We start from the raw sequence: 20,975 nt of genomic DNA, 5'->3' as shown, positions 1-20,975 counted from the left end.
CCAATGGTACAGCCCTGTTGCTTCTGTGGGTCAATTAAGTTATGGGATTCAAGCTTCACTTTTGGACTGCAGCACATAATCTAGGCTGAATGGAGTGTTACAATGGCAGGTCCTGCTATATAGACGAGATAATAATCAAACACACCCTCTGCCTGTTGTGATGGTTTAGAGATCAACACTAGTCAAAGGAAACCAAGGGAGTTCTCCAAGTAATATAACCAGCTGCATAACAGGTTAACTGCTCATGTATCCAAATGATATTGGTGGGAACTTACTATGCACCACAGAGATGCAATGCTCTATATGCCAAGTTTTTGGCTTTAATTTTAATTTGAAGTTAGAAGAAAGAATTTTAAGAGATCTGGGAACTTGGGTGGGTTCAGTTTAAAAAAGAGAATAGTTCTGCATTTGGGAAGAAATACTTATGACACACTAATTGCTTTAAAGAAACTAAAGTCAAATCTTGGACATCCAAGGAACTAAAAGAACTTGACAGATGGAATTCCAAACAATTTCAGGGAAACTACCTGGGGTATTAGAATTGTTTACCTTGCTTCTTAAATAAAATCGGTTGTGGTACAAGGATGTCTTGTGTGTAAGCCCGTTTTCTTGCACTGCAATACTAATTGCTGCTAGTCACAAATAAATCTTTCTAGTTCATCAGTTACAGTTTGCAACTTCATATTATCAAAGATCTAATCAAGTTCAGTATCCTGTCATTTTCACTATTTAGACATCCACTCTTTGTGAAGCTGCATTCTTAGTCCACTATGCCATTTTAGCAGTTGAATAGTGTGTGAATCAACACGTCCCAGTGACCTTAAAAAATGCTGCTCAAGCTGTACTTCGGAATATTAAAAATAAGTATCAAATTATTTTTTTCCAATAAAGGGGCAATTTAGCACGGCCAATTCACCTATCCGGCAAATCTTTTTGGGTTGTGGGAGGCGAGACCCACGTAGACACGGGGAGAATGTGCAAACTCCACACTTGGGTAACCTGGGGCCGGGATCTAACCCGGGTTCTCGGCAGCAGTGCTAACCACTGCGCCACTATGACGCCCCTTTTCATGGTTTTTACTGCAAGACTTACATTGTGCCACCCTCGGACTTCAGAATATTGGCTTCAGCTCTTGTGCTAATCAGTCCATCAAAAATTCAAGGGATACAATTTTTCTCCATGTGCGCTTTAAAATATACAGTTTAAGAAAATGTATTTAGCCTTGCTTTATTTACTAATGATTCACCAAGTTTTAAAGCCAGTAAATAACAATGCTTACCAAGAGGCAAGATTTTCACTAGCTGAGAGTCACAAAGCGAATGATCTGTTCAAAGTGACTCCAAGCACTTCATCATTTCAATTTTTGGTGAAATTAAAATGTTAGTTTTAAAACACTGCCATCCTACATCAAGGATATGCTCCCCCCATTGTAGTTACCGTCTCTAAACTAATTACATCTAAAATTAACCTGATCTTCCCTTTTCAATGCAGAAAACTCAGAAACAGTATTTATTTTATTCCATAAAAAAATCATGAATGTTTTTCTTGATTTAAACAACGCTGGTCTTGTTAACATGTCTTCGTGGCCCAAGCAAGGTATCCAGTGCATGGCTAACTGAGGTATAGTTTTGGACCAAAGGGGGGAATGAAGTGCATCGAGTTTTCTAGTCTGGTATTTTCCTATGTTTGTAACTGGACAATTTACAAAATAGTAGTGGGGGAGACAAAGAAAAACCTTCACTTTAAAATCCAACTTTATTTTCATATTCTGCAAGGAAGGAAAGTACATCCACTGTCATATTCCATCTTCAAAATCAATGTTTAATGCCAGAAGTTATTTGTACCATAAATCAATTGGACAGTTTATACATTCTGCTGGAAACTGTACAGAAATAAAAAGGTAGAGTCCAGCTTTTTTTTAAAACTGCTTGAAGCATTGCAATTTTCGCATTAGCAGCCAAGAAGAGATCCGTTACACACAGCATGTGTAACCCATTCATAGAGATTTCAGCATTTAAGCCAGTCCTTTTGAAGACCGTAGTATTCAGAAAGGCTTGGCAGTGAAGTTTGTACAAGACTATGGAATGATCAGATTACCTACATATATCCTGAAGTAGCTTGCTTTCATTGACCACAAGCATGTGGCATTGCTGTTATTTCTTCACCCTTGGAAAAAGAGAAAATCTATACCCCACATAAGTGCTTTTTGGTTCCATTTTCGTAGCGAGTGCACTCGAAAATATTTCACGAGGTTTAACCCATGCCCAATGCTCACATAACGAGAGCTATGTGGACTGAAAAGCTATATTCAAAAAGTTGACTGCACAAAACAAAAAAAAAACAAAAAAAAATTTGCAGGAACCTGTGCTTAATCACCTCTGACAACTTTCATTTGAAGCGTCCACCATCTCCTTCACTCACAAAGCGTTTGCGTCCCCTTAAAGATGAAGACAATTAAAAATAAATTAGCACCACTAATAATACAGGCACAGATAATTCTTAATCAATAGCAATTGTGGTAGGTGCTCCCCTACATGGCACCAACTGCTGGCAATGTTGGAAATTCTTCTGACAGTAGTGTACAAGCTTGAACTGAACTGGGCTTGTTCAAACTGGTTAATGCTGCGTTTTGTTCTCCATTACAAACATGGGAAAATTAAGTTTAACTAATAGGTTGCACTTAGCTCCTAAAAGGTTTAAGCAGAGGTAATCTTATGTGGGCTACTTATATTTACCTCTGGCTGGCTAATATTTATTGCCCAATCCTATTTGTCCCCGAGAACAGTGTCAGGATCTTCTTCCTGAACTGTAGCAATCCAAGTGGTGAAGACTCAAACGCTGTTAGTTCCACATTAAGGGATTGTCCAAATTGGGATTGTGTAGGTCTTTGGGAAAGAGGGGGGGGGGGGGGGGGGGGAGAAAGAAAGAGACTTGCATTCCCAACCACCTGCTGCCTTTGTCCTTCAAGGCCATGGGTTTGGAAGTGCCATTCAGCGAGTTGCTGGAGTGCATTCTGTAGGTAGCAAAAGTAATAGGGCTGCATTGTGCACTGACCATTAAGCAAGATTATCAGAACATGATGGATGAGCAGGACACGTGGCAAGGAGAAAAATACTATTTTGTGAAAAAATATAAACATGTTCTTTCAGCAAACACATAATAAAAAGAAAAAGAGCTGAAGGCTCCCCAGTCCCAACCATGAACCTCTCTGAATACAGAAAGGAAAATTGCAGTGTATATTACTCTGGCGGTTAGATGTTTGACTGTAAAAGAGCTGTAAAGACGCAGGTCAACATTTTTAAAAGGGTGTAATATAGTGAAGAGTGCAAACAAATATGCTTTCAAAATAACTCCTATTTAGTTATTTGAGCCTACTGTATCCTTGTAGTACACTCAACTCATTGTCCCAGTTTAATGATAGTCAGTGTATGAAATAAAGGTTTTGATTGAGTTTAAAATTGGTTGAGTGATCAACCACAATGTAACTCACCTGGAGGGACAAAGATCCCTCAGCTGTTTCACAATGATGCCCATTTGATGGCACTGTTCCACAAATTGTTCCATCACTGTGTATGCCTGTGGCACATCTAAATGAATATCAGGAATTTCTTTGTACACCCTCTCAAAACCCTGCAATATAAAAGTTAGAATTTAGAATTACAATATCCGAATTAGATTTTTGGAAGAGTATGCGTTTTGCTAGGCCCTGTACTTTGGCTCACCATATATTTACACCAACCATGTTTCATGTCAAAGAAACCATGGGCAGTGTGCGTATCTAGGCAGTTCAATCCTACCTTTATGGAAGGAGATATAACATTTCATTCCAGCCGAGATTGGAAGTGAGCTTCTGGGAAATGTCAGACATGAACTGGAGCACCAGACCTTTTTAAATACCGGGTGTCAGTGCACAGAGAGTTGCCTTCACCCATAGTCCTAGTTAACCATTAATTTTGCGAACAAAAAAGGCACCAGTAATTTTAACAGACTTCATTATCAGCAGCAAATATTGAAAAGTTGGGTGCACTTAAGAGGTTTCCGTAACCAAATCAATCCTCTAAAGCCTGAAGCACAAATCCCTGATAAGGATGGAGTTGTGGGTCACAAGCCCACAAATGCATGCTTCACTGTTGCCCAGCAGGTGGCATACTTACTCTGTTCATTTGGTCCACTGTAATGATTGAGGATTCCCACAAGGATTTAAGTAGCTTCAGTATCATTTTGAAGGTAACTTCCCCAGTTGACTCCAGAACCATCACGATAGCCTAAACATAAACATTTTGAATACCACAATCAAAAATAACTCACGACTGTACTCGGTTCAGTTTTCAATGATAGATGCCTGGATTTTGCAGTCAGCAGAGAGGGGGATGGGGCATGCAGCAAACTTCAAAGAAAGCTTCCCACAAAGATGCAGAGATCACTGTGGCACGGATATCACCTTCCTTTACAATAACTTCATGCTGGCCTGAGCTACTGGAGATCTCCAGCAACTAGCAATGTCATCAAACAGGCCGTCAACATCAAATCAGAACAAAATGCACCAACGATCCTTCACACAGCGAGCAGAAGTGGCAGACAGGGGGTTAGGTGGGGTGCTGACTCAATGGGCCAAATGGCCTCCTTTGCATGGGAATCGAGGTGGAAGCTAAAATATAAAAAACTTTTTCAGAAGATATAAATTTATCTTTTATCTTAATGGGGAAATTTGACATTACACAAATAAAACTATATTTCAGGGCCTGAGGTAGTCCAGCAGTAACCATACGTTAGTACAGGCAATGTCAAACTCGGGGGCGTGACCTGCGAGCGGGTCGCAGAGCCGTCCGTCGCAGCACTCCAGATCGAGCAAATCCGCGTGCAACAGTCGGCTTTTAATAATGCCGGCTGCAAGTGGCCTTCAAAATGGCCAGGAACGGATAAAAAAAATCCGGCCGCATGCGTGCCTGATCATCGGAGTGCACTCGCAAAACTATGTGCATGTGCACCGATGATCGGGCACGCATGCGCAGTGCGGCCGTATTTTTTTAAAATATGGTCAGGGGGCCAAAGGGACCCAAAACCATTTCCTCCATTTTTGTCAGCAACAAACGAGGCTAGAGAAAATGGTGGGGCACGCAGGTGGTAAAATGGGTCCCCGGAAAAAAAGTTTGAAAAACACTGCCTTAGTAGGGCATTAAAACTGCAGTCATACTCAAAATAGTGGGATCTTTTACATCTACCTAAGAGGGTGGACGGTGCATCACCATAATCTTTTCAGGGTTTTAGAGTACCCAATTATTTTCCTTTCCAATTAAGGGGCAATTTAGCATGACCAATCCACCTACCCTGCACATCTTTAGGTTGTGTGGGTGAGACACAAGCAGACACGGGGAGAATGTGCAAACTCCAGATGGGCAGTGACCCGGGACCGGGATCGTACTCGGGTCTTCGACACAGTGAAGCAGCAATGCTAACCACTGTGCCACCATGACATCCCTTTTCATCCATGGTTTTTTCCAAGACTATCAATATAAAAAGTGGAAGCTCGTGCCAAATCAAGTGGTCAAGATTTCCACCATGGGTTTCAACAGTTCACCTGTGGAAAATCAAGAAATTACTGACTACAATTTTTGGATTTCTTCATTTACTTGTGCATGTGGACATCAGAAGTGGCTGCCAGTTTATATAGTGATGATGCTATTGCGGAGTTTCACTCTTGCTAGACTGTTAAGAAGCCTACAGTTATGGGGCAAGAATTTGGGGAGGGAAAGAGATGGAGAGAATGGTTTCTCTCCCTTTTCACTGCCAATCTCCCTCAGTTTCTTCTTTCCACCTGCTGGCTCATGAAACATCTCACTGCATAGCTGCTAGCAAACATTCTCAGCTACAGTGGATGCCAACCGTTACAATGTCAATCCAACATTATTTGTGGATGTCATTTGATCAAAACATTACGTACATCAATCTGCCAGGAATGCATCCAGCCTGTGCTGGAAACCCTACTGCACCTGTAGTTTCCCACTTTCTGTCTCCCTCCCTTTTTGAATAATGGGAATAATTGCTGTTTTCCAATGTAATGGGATCGTCCCCACATTTAGGGAGTTTTGGAACATTAAAACAAATGCATCAACTATCTCATTGGCCACTGCTTTTAAGACCCAAGATGAAATCCATCAGGACCTGGGCACTTGTCAGCTCACAGATCCAACAATTTACTCAGTACCACTTTTCTGGTGATTGTAAGTTTCCCGAGTTCCACCCTCCCATTTACTAATTTATAGCTGCTTCCCTTCCTAACAACACTGTAGGTGTATCTATGGCCTGCAATGGTTCAAGGCAGCATTTCACCACCACCTTCGCAGGGCAATAAATGCTGGTCGAGCCAGTGCTGCCCACACTCAATGAAAGAATGAAAAATAAGAAGTTGCCATTCAGTTTCAATCTTCGTTTTGTCTAATATGCAATCTGGTGACAGGCAGTCTGAAGTCCATTGTCGTCAGTTGTTTGCCCATCCTTAAACAATGAGATGTGTGAGCTCCATCGATGGCTGCGAGGCATTTGCCGAAGATTTTATACTGACTGTTGTCCAAATGGCAGAGGGCACATGATTTGTGGTAGCTACCACAACAGCAAGCATGTGTCTAATTTAGAAGCGCCTAATTTAGAAGCATTGACCGAAAATTCATATGATATGCTTTTACTGGCATTGCTTCAGCGACAGGACACCACTCCCTCAAATGGGAAAGAATGCTGAGACAGCAATAAATTAGGCAACACAGCAAACAGAAAATGAACCAAAAATCAATATTCCAGATAAGGGCAACAAAAAGGAGAAATATTGCAATAAATAATCAACCTTGAAATATTTGTCTTATTCAGTTTACATACAATGACCATTTTGAAAATAAGGACACCTGATGCAAATTGATTATGTATCCCTAACTTGCAGGTTCAACTCTAATACAGTAAAGTGGGAATTTAGTGTCAAAAACATAATAACCAGATAATTTACATAGGCTGCAGCAACTGTACAAGATAGTTTAGCTGGAGTACATTGTGCATTAAAACAAACTCTGAATGACAGCACATTGAAAATTAAGCTTCCAAACATTACATTGGACCTGAAAAACAACAAGCTTGTAGTTGTTGTGTTCATCTGTAGCCAGGTAGAGTGCAATTTATTTCAAATGATCATTGCTTGAAATGGTCATGAATAGACTGTTGTAGCACTCAAACTAAAATTGCCAAAACTATTTTTATAAATTCAGTTTTCTTCATCAACTGCACTGAGCAATTTGGTGTTGAAGTCCCTATTGCTAAACAGGCGAGTAATAGTTTTCTGTGCTGACAGGTACTTTAAACACAAGAGCTGTAAATTACACAGCTTCTTCTGAAAGCATTGCTCCAAAAATGCTCTGAACATCAGTTTCCTTTCTGTTTCATCAAATTGGTGTCAGACAGTATGTTGATTGAAATACTGCTGGGTATAGATCACCAAAACCAAAAGATTTTCATATAGATGTATTAGAAAGGGCTTAAAACTATGTTGCAAAGCAGACAACATCTTTCTCCTTAACCAACTTAACAGCATAGAAGCTCTTCACTATCCTCTGACTTTGCTCTGCCCCAGAAATGGAAACACTGGGCCATAACTTCAGAGCTCCGCAGCATCAGATTGCAGGACGGAGAAAAGAATACCCCAAAGATGTGTTGGGGTATCCTTCTCGGACACTCAAAGTGCCCTGCACTGGGAACCAACCAAAAGTGCAATTTAAATTGCAAACTTTGGATGATTCCAACTGGATTACACCAATAGTTATCCAGAAAAAGTTAGAAGAATTAAAACCATATATAACTTGTAGATAACTGTTGTACAGACCCAGACCAAATCTTCAGGGGCTCCCCCCACACCCTAAATGCCCGACTACTCCCTGCTGTGGTACTTGCCCATTGCTTTACCTCACTCATCAACGTGCTCCCACTCCAGGAGATTCCACCCACCCAATGCCTAACTACACCCTCCCCACAGACTCCCCCATCCTCGCAGCGAGCCTCTTCTCCCCGCTTCGGCCCCCTCCCCACACTACACCCCAAAAAAAGGAGTTCCCTAGGATCTTCCCCAACTACGAGTCTCATCCCCCCACAATCCAGAGGCTCAATCATTCTTCTTCCTGACCCGACCACAGCCCCCATTCTGGCCCTACATGGGCAGCATGGTGGTCAGCATAAATGCTTCACAGCTCCAGGGTCCCAGGTTTGATTCCCGGCTGGGTCACTGTCTGTGCGGAGTCTGCACGTCCTCCCCGTGTGTGCGTGGGTTTCCTCCGGGTGCTCCGGTTTCCTCCCACAGTCCAAAGATGTGCGGGTTAGGTGGATTGCCCATGCTAAATTGCCCTTAGTGTCCTAAAAAGTAAGGTTAAGGGGGGGTTGTTGGGTTACGGGTATAGGGTGGATACGTAGGTTTGAGTAGGGTGATCATTGCTTGGCACAACATCGAGGGCCGAAGGGCCTGTTCTGTGCTTTACTGTACTGTTCTATGGGGCGCCTTCTTCACTTCGACTCTCCTAAACTTTCGGGTGGCAAGATGGCACGCTGGTTAGCACTGCTGCCTAACAGTACTGAGGACTTGGGTTCAATCCCGGCCCCGGGTTACTGTCTGTGTGCAGTTTGCATGTTTCTCCTTGGGTTTGCATGGGTCTCACTCCCACAACCCAAAATGATGTGTAGGTTAGGTGGATTGACCACGCTAAATTGCCCCCCGACTGGAAAAAAAAAATTGGGTACTCTAAATTTAAAACAAATCTCCTAAACCTAGATACTGGGCCCTGGAGAAGCACTGCACTGCCTGGACCTCACACAGCCAGAGTCGAAAGGTTGGGCAAGATAGCATTGAAAAACAAAGTTGATGCTTGTAATTGAGCATGGAATGAGTGATTGCCACTGTGAGCAAGTTCAGGCCCATCTCTTTCAGGTTACCCCCCCCCAATCGTTTGAGAGAGCGAGAGATGTTGTCTCTCCTTCCTGATAGAAATGCACCTGGTATCATCCATGTAAATCTTCTTTTGCACCCCGTTCAGTGCCGCCAAATGTTTTTTTTGTTTTGTTTTGTTTTTTAAAAAAAAAATATGCAACTGTAACTGTACACAGTATTCAAATGCGGCTGTACACTGCAACAGGTTCAGCATACCTTCTCCATTTTCAATTTTACCCTTCTAGAAATAAATCCTAGTGAAAGGTTTGCCTTTGTTCAGGCTTTATTGATGCAAGTCATAATTTGTAGCGATTTTGTTATACATCCAGATTCCTTTGCTCCTCTATCCAACAACACGGTGGCACAGTGGTTAGTGCTGCTGCCTCACAGCGCCAGGGATCCGGGTTTGATTCCGTGACTGTGGTGTTTGCATGCTCTCCGCATGTCTGCCTGCGCTTCCTCCAGATGCTCTAGTTTTTTCCTACAGTCCAAACATGAGCAGGTTGTGTGCCCTGGCCATGTTAAATTGCCCCTTAGTGTCTAGGTTAGGTGGGGTAACGGAAATAGGACAGGGGAGTGGGCCTAGGTGGGGTGCTCTTTCGGAGAGTTGGTGCAGACTCGAAGGGCCGAGTGGCCTTCTGCATTGTGGGGATTCGATGGATTAGGATTTTAATTTTCCAAGTAATTTGCAGCCTCATTTTTCTTGTCAAAATATAATACCTAACACTTTTCTATGTTGAAATACATTTGACATATGATTATTCTTCAAGTTTGTCTACTTGCAATTTGTTGCAGTCCTCAAGTGTAGATAATCCCATCCAATTTAGTGTTGTCTGTAAGCTTAGGTAGCGTTTGTGATTCAAAGTCTAAATCATTCATACAAATTGTGAACAGTAATCCCAGAATTGATCCTTGCAGGACCTGTAGTTCTTACTTTCTACCACTTTGAATAAGGACCCTTTACCCTTACTCTCTGCTTTCTGTTGTGCAAGTTTCATTCTGATACTTATTTCCTGACTCTGCACTCTCCAACCTCATCCATTAATCTATTGAGAGACACGTTATCAAAGACCTTTTAGATATTGAAATGTGTGGTACATCTACCCATTACCCTTATCTACCGTTACTTCTTCAAAGGACACAATGAGACTGAGTAAGTTAAGACATCACTTTTGAAATCCATGGCGATTATTCGTTATATTTTTGTTGTCTAGACGTTTCTCTATTTTCTCCATTAATAGGGATTTCAGATGTTAAGATGACTGGTCTATAGGACATGTTTCTGGGCATGATCAATCTGCTTTCTTAAATAAAAGATCGAACATTTGCTATCTTCCAGTGTTCTGGCACTACATATGCTTCTGGGATAAGTAGCCTTTGCTACGCTTTCCTAGATTAAAAAAAAATAAATAAATATAGAGTACCCAATTCATTTTTCCAATTTAGGGGCAATGTAGCATGGTCAATCCATCTACCCTGCACATCTTTGGGTTGTGGGGGCTGCAGCCATCTCAGATGGCCACATGAAAATGACCATGGGAATTATGGCAAACCCAGGACTCAGACAGACTCAGAGCTTGTGTGTGTATTTGCAACCCAGATAGCTAGACGCGATCGAAACCCCCGCTTGTTTGCATTCTAATGGCCCATTTCCCCAGAACAAAAGGACTGTACTCAGGTAACCAATACAGATACAGACTAATCGGCACCACTCCCTTTGCTAAGAAAGCCCAAACAGCCACGGTCAATGACTGCTCAGGACACGCCCAGCCATCAAGGCCAAAATCGAAGGCAGTGATCGAAGCCTGTCAAATTATTGGGTCCAATGCTAAGGACCGCCCCAAAGAGTGTGAAATCCCAGAGGGATAAAAAGAGACACAGCCATGTGCTTGGTCTCTCTTGGATCCGGCCTATGCCAACCCAAGTGCAGCATAACGACCAGACAGACAAGTTCAAGACCAACGATCGCTACCAGACGATGAGCCCAGCAGAAACAGACCCACTTCTTCCACCCAGCCATGCAAGATCCGGACAAAGGCCTTGTCCATCTGCATAGATCCGGTTGCCCTGAAGTCAAGTATAGGTTATTGTAGTTGTTAGGTGTAGTTTAACTTGTAGCGTTTTGTGTTGCATGTCGAAGTAATTCTTGTGTAAATAAACCATCTTTGAACTTGAACTGACTAACTGGTTGTTTGTCTTTGATCGATAATCGGTAAAGCCTTGTGGTGGTATCATTTGATACCTGGAGACTCTGAAAAGCAATATCATTAATAACTGCCATAGCTAGTTAATTTGGCAACATTATTGGTGACGCTGGTGGGATAGAATTCCGCTCATTAAAAGAGCAACAGGGCAAAATCAACGCAAACACAGGGAGAATGTGAAAACTCCACACGGACTGTGACTCAGAGCCGGATTCGAACCTGGGACCTCGGCGCAGTGAGGCTGCAGTGCTACCCACTGCGCCACCGTGCTACCCCTTTCCTAGATTATTTTAAAACACATGGATGTATTTCAGCTAGGCTAGGTGGCCTTATCCTAAGATCATAGAATTTACAGTGGAGGTCATTCAGCCCATCGAATCTAGGCCGGCCCTAAAGAGCACTAAACCCACACCTCCACCCTATCCCCGTAACCCAATAACCCCACCTAACCTTTTTGAACATTAAGGGCAATTTAGCATGGCCAATCCACCTAACCTGCACATCTTTGGGTTGTGGGGTTGAAACCCACACAGACACAGGGAGAATGTGCAAACGCCACTTGGACAGTCAGCCAGGGCCAGGATTCGAACCCGGGTCCTCAACACCGCAGTCCCAGTGCCAACCACTGCACCTCCGTGCTGCCCATTTCCCTATTCTTGCCTGTGCTTCTATTGTGCCCCCTCAATGGCCCCATTTACATCAGACTTGCATTTTCTTTGTGCATGTAGAATATTTTACTGCTTTGTGATCTTTGATATTTAATTTCATGGTTCTTTTTGACTTTCCCCAATTTCCTTAACCTCTCTGTAATCGTTGTGTTCTCCTTGGTCATGCTCTCCCCTGCTGTCCATGAACTTTGTATGTCTCTTTTTCTCGGAAACCCTCAATTTTCTCATGTCTTTATTAATCCATGAACTTTCATTGATGTTCTGTCCGAATACTTTTTTCTTGAGCTTTGCTGAACACTGTTTCCCATTATCATTCTACATCATATGTTTGCTAATATTTTTTAAATTTAGAGTACCAAATTCATTTTTTCCCCAATTAAAGGGCAATTCTGCGTGGCCAAGCCACAAACCCAGCACATCCTTTTGGGCTGTGGGGGTGAGATCCACGCAGACACAGGGAAAATGTGCAAACTCCTCATGGACAGTGACCCGGGGCCGGTATCGAACCCAGGTCCTCAGCGCTGTGATGCAGCAGTGCTAACCATTGCGCCACCATGCAATGTTGGCAAATTATTGTCCATTTTATTTTACCACTTTATTCTCTGCCTCTCAAAATCAACCTTTTCTTCAATCTATACATCATCATTTCTGTCCTTCTCATTATCCTAAACTGTATTTTGTTCACTGCTGCTTAGATACGCTCCGACTTTTACTTCCATTTCCTTGGATATTGTAATTATTTCAATATTGTGGACAACCTATTGATTTAAAGCACATTTATACTGTACTTGGAGGCCTTCATTATTTTTTTTACCTTGTACACAAGTTCATGGTGAAAATGTGGTACTTCGAGCTCCCGCAGGCAGTGTTCAGCTTCTGCCACATCTCCAGACACTTGGTATTCCTTCAGCAACATGTCAATCTACCAGAGTAATTATTGGGATAGTGGGGAGGAAAGAAGGTATAGTCAACTCTCTGCATCAAATAACATTTAACCATTAACTATGCAGCTACCTCTTAAAACCTGGCCATTGGTTACCACTATTAAGTTTACACAGATTGTTTGTTGCAGATTTCCAGTCAAGGTAGCTAAAGGATGGGAGATGGTAGCATTGTGTTCCCATCACTGGACTGGTAATCCAGAGGTCTAGACTCATGCTCTGAAGACATGGGTTCAAATCTCACCATGGCAGCTGGTGGAATTTAAATTCAATTAATAAACCTGAAAGATAAAGCTGGTTTCTTGGTTACCATGATGATGAGCTTTAATTGTTGTTTTAAAAAAAACCCTCATTGTTCATGAATGTCCTTTAGGGAAGGAAACCTGCCATCTTCATCTGGTCTGCCTTATAAGATTCCAGGTCCACAGTTAGGAGGTTGACTCTTAACTGCTCGCTCAAATGGTCCATCAAGCCATGCAGCTCAAGGTCAATTAGGGATGGGCAATAAATGCTGGGCAGAAACATCCATATCCCTTGAATGAATAAGTGTAAACAAAAAAAAGAGGTTCTGAAAAGTTGACAAATTTCTAGGCACTCAAATTATTTTGATAGGACTAAATTTAGCTACAAAAGAAAAGACAATTGTTGTACAGTGAAGCTTTTTATAGGGTGGACACGCATACGTTTACACTGCAAATATCAGAATAGCACAAGAGGCGACCATTTAGCCCATCAAACTTGCATCCTTTTTTTTGGGAAGGGAAATAACAAGTTACTCTCACTCTGTTCTTTACCCATATCTCCACAATTGTCTACTTCAAACATTTATCCAATTCCCTTTTGAAGACTATTAAATGCACCACCCAATCCTACCACTCACTGTAAAAATAAACTTTTTAATGTCACCTCTGGTACTTTCCCCAATCATCTTAAATCAATGCCCTCCGGTTACCAATTCCTCAGCCATTAGAAATTACACTCCCAAGCCGTTCTGGATTTTAAATACCTCCGCTATCAAATCTCTCCACCTTCGCTGCTCTAACCCCAGCCTTTCCGGTCTAAACTGCAATTCCTCATCCGTGGAAACGTTCTCTGTATCCTCTCCAAAGTGGAGATATCTTTTTTAAAGTGTGATGCCCAGAATTGGACACAATAATCCACTTGGTTTAGCACAATTTACTGGCTTTGGTCATTTATGTCTCTATTTACAATGCCCAGGATCCAATCAACATCAACCATGACCACTGGTTGATTCCGAATCAAATTTGCGGCTGAAGGAATTAATTGGCTCCAAGAGTCCTGACTTATGGATCTTTCATATTGATAAACAAAGGCTGGGGTTAGAGCACCAAAGGCAGAGGACCTCCTATAATAATCATATGAACTATATTAGGCCCTTCGTAAACATCTAATTTCAAGGCATCATGTTGATAATGGCCCAAACTGCATACAATTCCCATTACATACAATATAATTTCTCCTCAATTCCATTCCCAGGAAAGTTATACAAAGGGAAATTCAAAACTAGAAATCCTTTTTTAGAAGGGTTTATTTTACTATTTGAAATTATCACAAAATATCTTCGGCTACGAAATCCAATCATTTTAGTAATGAGGATAAAGGCAATTACACTTTCAAAGTTACACACTGTACACACCACTGCAAAAGTAACATACCTCTTGGACAAGTTGTTCAACTGGCCTCTGTCCACCTCCTGTTCCCCACACATTGTCCAGGCGCAGACCTCCCCTCTTCATACTTAGCAACACCGCTGCTCTACCCAAGGCAGCTCTAGATAGATGGTGTTGGGAGGGGCGGGGGAGGGAAAAGAGAAATGGGGAAAAGTGTTGTTAACCTCAATCATGTTTGTTCAAGTGACTGGATATTGCAAGTTACTTCTGCATTTCCACAGTGTGAACAAGCGTCATTAAGTCAACTGAAGTTAAGTTTATGAGAATTAATAAATTATGCAGTTTCTCAATTGCAAGAACTTGTTAAAAACATATCTTGGTATCCTGTGGACGGTCTCCTCCAGTTTCCCTAAAGTACAAGGCAAAACTCAAATCACGCACCTGGCATTCTCACAATCCACCTTCCCTTTGTAACTTTCAATGTAACTTTTTGACAGAATTTCATCTGCCACAGCTCTTGCAATAAACTGGCCTACAAGCTAGAAAGAAGAAACAGTTGTATTAAGCATTAGCGTCCATGTCAACCTTTACTCAACCACAAAAAAAGACATGCAAATCCATGTATTTTTAAAAAAACTTTGTTGCATTTTACTACGAAGGAACACTTACTGCCAGTAGCAGATGTTCCTGCAGTCTATCTTGGTTTAAATCTAGGAAAGACCTGAAGAGAATACAAAATGTTCTAATAAAAACTGCCATTCTAAAGTTGAGACATGGTTGGGACAAAATTGAAGCACTAAAAATCACTTCTAAACTGACGAATTATCCGTTATCCATCAAGGATAATTTGAGATCAACCAATTGATTCCTGTTGAGACCAAGCATTTGATCCATTAAACAGGAAGAACAGTTCAGTACTGCAGGGGAAGTACTGTCAACATACCACGGGATTCTTGGGCGGGATTCTGTGACCCCCTGCTAGGTCGGAGAATTGCCGGGGAGCGCTGTAAATCCCGCCCCGCCGCCGCCCGCAATATTCTCCAGCCCCCCAAAATCCCATCAACGTGAATCCCGTCGCACGCCTCACAGAATGGCGAGGACCGGCGCAATGAAATGGGCCCCGGGCCCGCCCCGATTCTCCAGGCCAAATCCCGCCGGCTTGACCAGTGGTAAATCAAACCACTTATTTAACGGCGTCAACCAGTCGTGCTGGTTGATGCAGGCCAGTGTGGAGATAGGGGTCGGTGTGGGGCTGCCGCCAGAGAGGGGATGGCACAGCTGCAGTTGGTGGGGATGGGGGGGGGGGGGGGGGTCGCAGGACCTGTTGGAGCTTGCGGGGGGGTGCCACAGACGCCAGATGAGGCCCCTTGTGTGCCGGCCCTGCTCATCCTACCAGGACCTCTCGCACCAGGCATGCAGGAGACTCCGGATGAGCTGGGAAACTGTGGCACACATCTGCTACCTGATGGCACAACTGGCACCATGTGGCACTGGGGGGGCACCCTCTCCCAGTGGCCGTCAAGGTTACGGTAGCCCTGAACATCTATGCCACGGGATCATTCCAGTCGCCGTGTGGGGACCTGACCGGCATCTCGCAGGCATCGGTGCACCACTGCATCCGGGCAGTGACTGACTCCCTGTATGCCATTGTGGATCGCTACATCCAGTTCCCTGTGGACCGGGCTAGCCAGGATGCCTGGGCAGCGGGCATCGCTGCTATGGCCAGGATGCCCATGGTCCAGGGGGCGATCGATGGGATGCACATCGCCGTGAGGCCACCTGCGGATAACAGGGCTGTGTTCGCAATAGGAAGGGAACCTATTCCATGAACGTGCAGGTGGTCTGTGACCACCACATGAGGATCCTGCTCGTCTGCAGTGTACATGACTCATGCGTATTGGCGCAATCTTTCATCCTCAGTGTTCGATGGATGCCTCCTCCCGGCTGAGGGGCTGGTTGCTGGGTGACAGGGGTTACCCGTTGCGGTTGTGGCTGATGATGCCTATACAGAGGCCACAGACTGACGCGGAGAGCCAATACAACGATGCCCATGCAGCGACCAGGCATGTGATAGAGAGGTGCTTTGGGCTGCTGAAGATGCCCTTCAGGTGCCTGGATCGCTCTGGAGGGGCCCTCCAGTACCCGTCAGATAGGTCGACCACATCGTTGTGGTTGCTGCGTCCTGCACAACATAGCCCCGCAGAGGGGCGCTATGCCGCAGGCAGAGGAGGGGGAAGGGGAGGAGCAGCAAAACGAGGCGCAGACCTCCCAGTTGAGGAGGATAGGGGCAATGTTCAGGACAGACGTGCTGGACATGGACAGGAGGCTGCCCACCGTTACCGGCTGGGCCAGCGGGCATGGGACAGGCTGATAGCCGCCCGGTTCATGGACTAGGGGGTATGGGAATTGCCGAGTATGGGCAGACTGCACACTACGGCACCAACCTAGCACGCTCACCCCACCCATCCAACACCAACCACCCCCACCACATGCACACCACCCCGCCATTGCACATCCACCCGCGGCACAACGGGCAGGGCTCACACGCTCACCAGTGGAAGTGGGTCTATTGCATGCCATGGAGGATGACGATGACCCGCTCTGCGATGAGCTCCTGCCTCTACATCGTTGGACAATGTCTCACTCATGGCCACAGTACCACCCTCCACCTGGACTGTCCCTGAAGCGGCCTTGACACTGCAGCGCATGGTCCCGTTGTCTGCCGGGGGGGAGGCGCACTCACCTGAGGCCGACGTTCTACCAGTCTTCACACACACACACACTGGCACTCACCTCACACCACACCCCCGCACGCATCGGACAGAGCACAAAGGCAGCTTCTGCAGGTGTGAAAGTGATTTTAATAATAAGCAGTTCATACACGTATGGGATTAGCCCCCATAACTAATCTGCACCCGTGCCAACTTACTCTGTCTACCTTTCTGACCTTATGAGCCCTATGACTACATAGCATGCTGCCCGGGCAACTGGGATGGCAAGCTGCTAGCCTGTCCATTGCCCACCAGATGCTCCTGGGACGGAACGGGTGGGGGGGGGGAAAGAAAGAGTCCGAGGTGTTGCGGTGTTCCGGGACCTCCCCTACAGGGGGAGCCGGAACGAGCCCCAGCACCTCCTCCTCCCTTGGGGTGCCCAACGGCCCCCAGGCCTCTACATGCAAATGGGCCAAGCATCCGCCGCCCCCCACCCCCCCCGAACATCTGGTGCTGCCAGTCCTGAAGGCCCACCCTGGTATCAATAAGGGTCTGCACGTTTGCAGCCATGGAGCTCAGGGAGTTGACCATCCCTCCATCCCTGTCTGGGCCATGGCCTGCTGGGACTGGGCCATGGCCTGCTGGGACTGGGCCATGGCCTGCTGGGACTGGGCCATGGCCTGCTGGGACTGGGCCATGGCCTGCTGGGACTGGGCCATGGCCTGCTGGGACTGGGCAGCCATGTCCTGGACCACGGACGCCACCTGTGCAGAAAGCCCCAGGTGTGTCCCGTTTGTGGGTCTCCTGGGTGCTTGTGTCCCGTGCGTCAGTGTCCTGGGTCGACTGCGATGGGGGCCTGTTGCTGCCCTAGCCGCTGGGTTTGGCCCGTCAGCGTCGCTGCACTCGCACTAGATGGGGGCTGCGTCCATCTGGTGCTCCCAATCTGTCCCTGGCTCATGGGCGCCCGGGCACGTCCTGGGGGCGGCGTCCACCTGATGGGCCAGGTCAGTCCCTGCCTGGTGGCCACCCTGGCACATCTTGGGGGCGGTCTCATCCGCAGGGACGGCTGGGTCGACGTTTGGTCCTGCAATACACAATACAGCATGCATGGTTAGACACGCAGGCAGGAATGGGGGATGGGGAATATGGGGAGGTCTCACTTGGTGGTGCGCCCCGACCTCTGCATCCGCAACCTGCCGGTCCTCGGGCCCTCGCTTCATGATGGCGAGTGGTCGCAATTCAGGTGGACCTTGACGTCGCGCTCCTGGAACCTCGGAGCAGTACGGCGGGCGGCCATTTTGCCAGGTCTCCGGGGGGGGGCTTTTGTGCTGCAACGCCACGTGCGTCCGTGACGGGTGACACCGTCGCGAATGGCATCACATCGCTGCTAGCCCATTTCCGGCCGGAGAATTCGCGATGTTCCAGGGGGGCCAGAGGCCGGAGTGTTTCGCACCGTTTTTGGCACCGGCGTCGGACCATTGCACCGATTCCTGGAGAATTCCGCCCCTTGTGTTTGTTTCACTCCTACCATTGAAAAGTGATGACAGGTGGGAACTGGACTGTAGTCTAAAAGGAACCACAACCAAATTTCCACAATAACATGTAGTTACTCACTTGACAAAGTCTGCCCTCAGTCTAGACCTGTGTTTTTCAAACGTTTCCCCCCCAGGATCCATTTTAGCCAACTGGCCAGCCTTCGGGATCCATGCCCGCTGACCTTCACAACACACGCCAAGTTCACTTAACTTTAGGGGAGCCTGCTTGGTCTTCACAATCTCACTCCAATCAGGTTCAAAGGAGGAGAGGTAATGTGCATATCAGATGCAGACTTCAGCCAGTTCCTTAGTACGGTCTTTATATTTGTGAGAACGGAAAATCTAACCTCGCACATGTAAATCGTCACAAGACCATAATACACAGGAGCAGAATTAGGCCACTAGGCCCATTGAGTCTGCTCCGCCATTCAATCATGGCTGATATTTTTCTCATCCCCATTCTCCTGTCTTCTCCCAATAACCCCCGATAGTTTTAACCCTTATTGATCAAAAATCTATCTATCTCTGTCTTAAAGACACTGATTTGACCTCTACAACCTTCTCTGGAAAAGAGTTCCACAGATTCACCACCCTCTGGCTGAAGAAATTCCTCCTCATCTCTGTTTTAAAGTATTGTCCCTTTAGTCTGAGATTGTGTCCTCTGCTTCTAGTATTTCCTACAAGTGGAAATATCATCTCCATGTCCACTCTCTCCAGGCCACGCAGTATCCCTACGTTTCAATAAGATCCCCCCTCATCCTTCTAAACCCAAAGTCCTCAACGGTTCCTCATACGACAAGCTGTTCATTCCAGGGATCATTCTTGTGAACCTCCTCTGGACCCTTTCCAAAGCCAACACATCCGTCCTTAGATACAGGGCCCAAAACTGCCCACAATACTCCAAATGGGGTCTGACCAGAGGCTCATATAGCCTCAGAAGTCATCCCTGGTCTTGTATTCTAGCCCTCTCGACAGGAATGCTAACATTGCATTTGCCTTCCTAACTGCCGACTGAACCTGCACGTTAACCTTGAGAATAGTGAACAAGGACTCCCGAGTCCCTTTGTGCTTCCGATTTCCTAAACATCTTCCCATTTAGAAAATAGTCTATACCGCCATTTCTCTGTCCAAAGTGCATAACCTCTCCATTCTCCACACTGTATTCCATCTGCCACTTCTTTGCCAACTCTCCTAGCCTGTCCATGTCCTTCTGTAGCACGACTGCTTCTCAATACTACCTGCCCCTCTACAGATCTTTGTATCTTCTGCAAACCTAGCAACAGTGCCTTCAGTTCCTTCCTCCAGATCATTAATGTATATTGTGAAAAGTTTTGGTCCCAGCACAAACCTGAGGTACACCACAAGTCACCGGCTGCCATCCTGAAAAAGACTCCTTTATCCCACTCTCTGACTTCTGTCAGTCAGCCAATCCTCTATCCAAACCAGGATCTTACCCGTAACATCATGGGTTCTTAACTTATTTAACAGTCTCCTATAAGACTGTCAAGGGCCTTCTGGAAATCTAAATAAATCACATTCATTAGTTCTCCTTTGTCTAACTTTCTTGTTACTTACTCAAGGAACTCTAGATTTGTCAGACACGACCTCCCCTTGACGAAGCCGTGCTGACTCCTATTTTATCATGCACTTCCAAGTACTCCGCAATCGCATCTTTAATGATGGACTCTAAAATCTTACCAATGATTGAATTCAGGCTAACTGACCTATAATTTTCCTTCTTCTGCCTCCCTCCCTTCTTAAACTGGGGTGTTACATTAGCCACTTTCCAGTCCTCTGGGACCGTTCCTGCCTCCAGTGATTCCTGAAATATCATCACCAATGTTTCCACAATCTCCTCAGCTATCTCTTTTAGGACCCTGGGGTGTAGTCCATCTGGTCCAGATGACTTATCCACTTTCAGACCTTTCAGTTTCCCCAGAAACTTCTCCTTAGTAATGGTCACTGCACTCAGCTCTGCCCCCTGGTTCTCCTGGAGCTCTGGCATCCCACTGGTGTCTTCCACCGTCAAGACTGATGCAAAGTAACTATTCAGTTTGCCTGCCATTTCTTTGGACATAAGGGCAATAACAAAATACTTGTTTTACTCAGCACTGGATACTCCTGGGAGATGCTAATCCAGAATGCTGACAGCTTTATTGGCTTTTGGCCAATGTGCTACCATGGGTAAGCATAATCTTTTAATTTCGAGTCTGCTCTGTTAATAACCAACTCTGGGTCTCAACCTCGAAGGTTTTTATCTACCATTTAGCTTTCAAAATCTGAAACTTCTTATTTGCCTGGACTTCCCTGCATATAACACACATGGGCTTTG

General features: G+C 45.3%; 1 protein-coding gene across 2 annotated transcripts in view; it reads right to left on the bottom strand.

The window, feature by feature from the left end:
* Positions 1 to 1,736: 1,736 nt before the first annotated feature.
* Positions 1,737 to 20,975, bottom strand: part of pdcd4b (programmed cell death 4b) — a 50,431-nt gene continuing 31,192 nt past the window's right edge. For both annotated transcript variants that reach the window (XM_038773414.1, XM_038773415.1), the window contains exons 6-11: positions 14,839 to 14,936; positions 14,443 to 14,557; positions 12,640 to 12,747; positions 4,155 to 4,265; positions 3,491 to 3,630; positions 1,737 to 2,437 (exon numbers count right to left, since the gene is read on the bottom strand). In XM_038773414.1, the coding sequence (XP_038629342.1) occupies positions 2,389 to 2,437; positions 3,491 to 3,630; positions 4,155 to 4,265; positions 12,640 to 12,747; positions 14,443 to 14,557; positions 14,839 to 14,936 (621 nt within the window). In that variant the 3' untranslated portion in view covers positions 1,737 to 2,388. The remainder of the gene's footprint in view (positions 2,438 to 3,490; positions 3,631 to 4,154; positions 4,266 to 12,639; positions 12,748 to 14,442; positions 14,558 to 14,838; positions 14,937 to 20,975) is intronic.

This window comes from Scyliorhinus canicula, chromosome 16 (genome assembly GCF_902713615.1).
Source record: "Scyliorhinus canicula chromosome 16, sScyCan1.1, whole genome shotgun sequence".
Taxonomy (NCBI): Eukaryota; Metazoa; Chordata; class Chondrichthyes; order Carcharhiniformes; family Scyliorhinidae; genus Scyliorhinus; species Scyliorhinus canicula.
The sequence above is the reverse complement of the archived record's forward strand: the minus strand, read 5'-3'. Positions and strand labels throughout refer to the sequence as shown.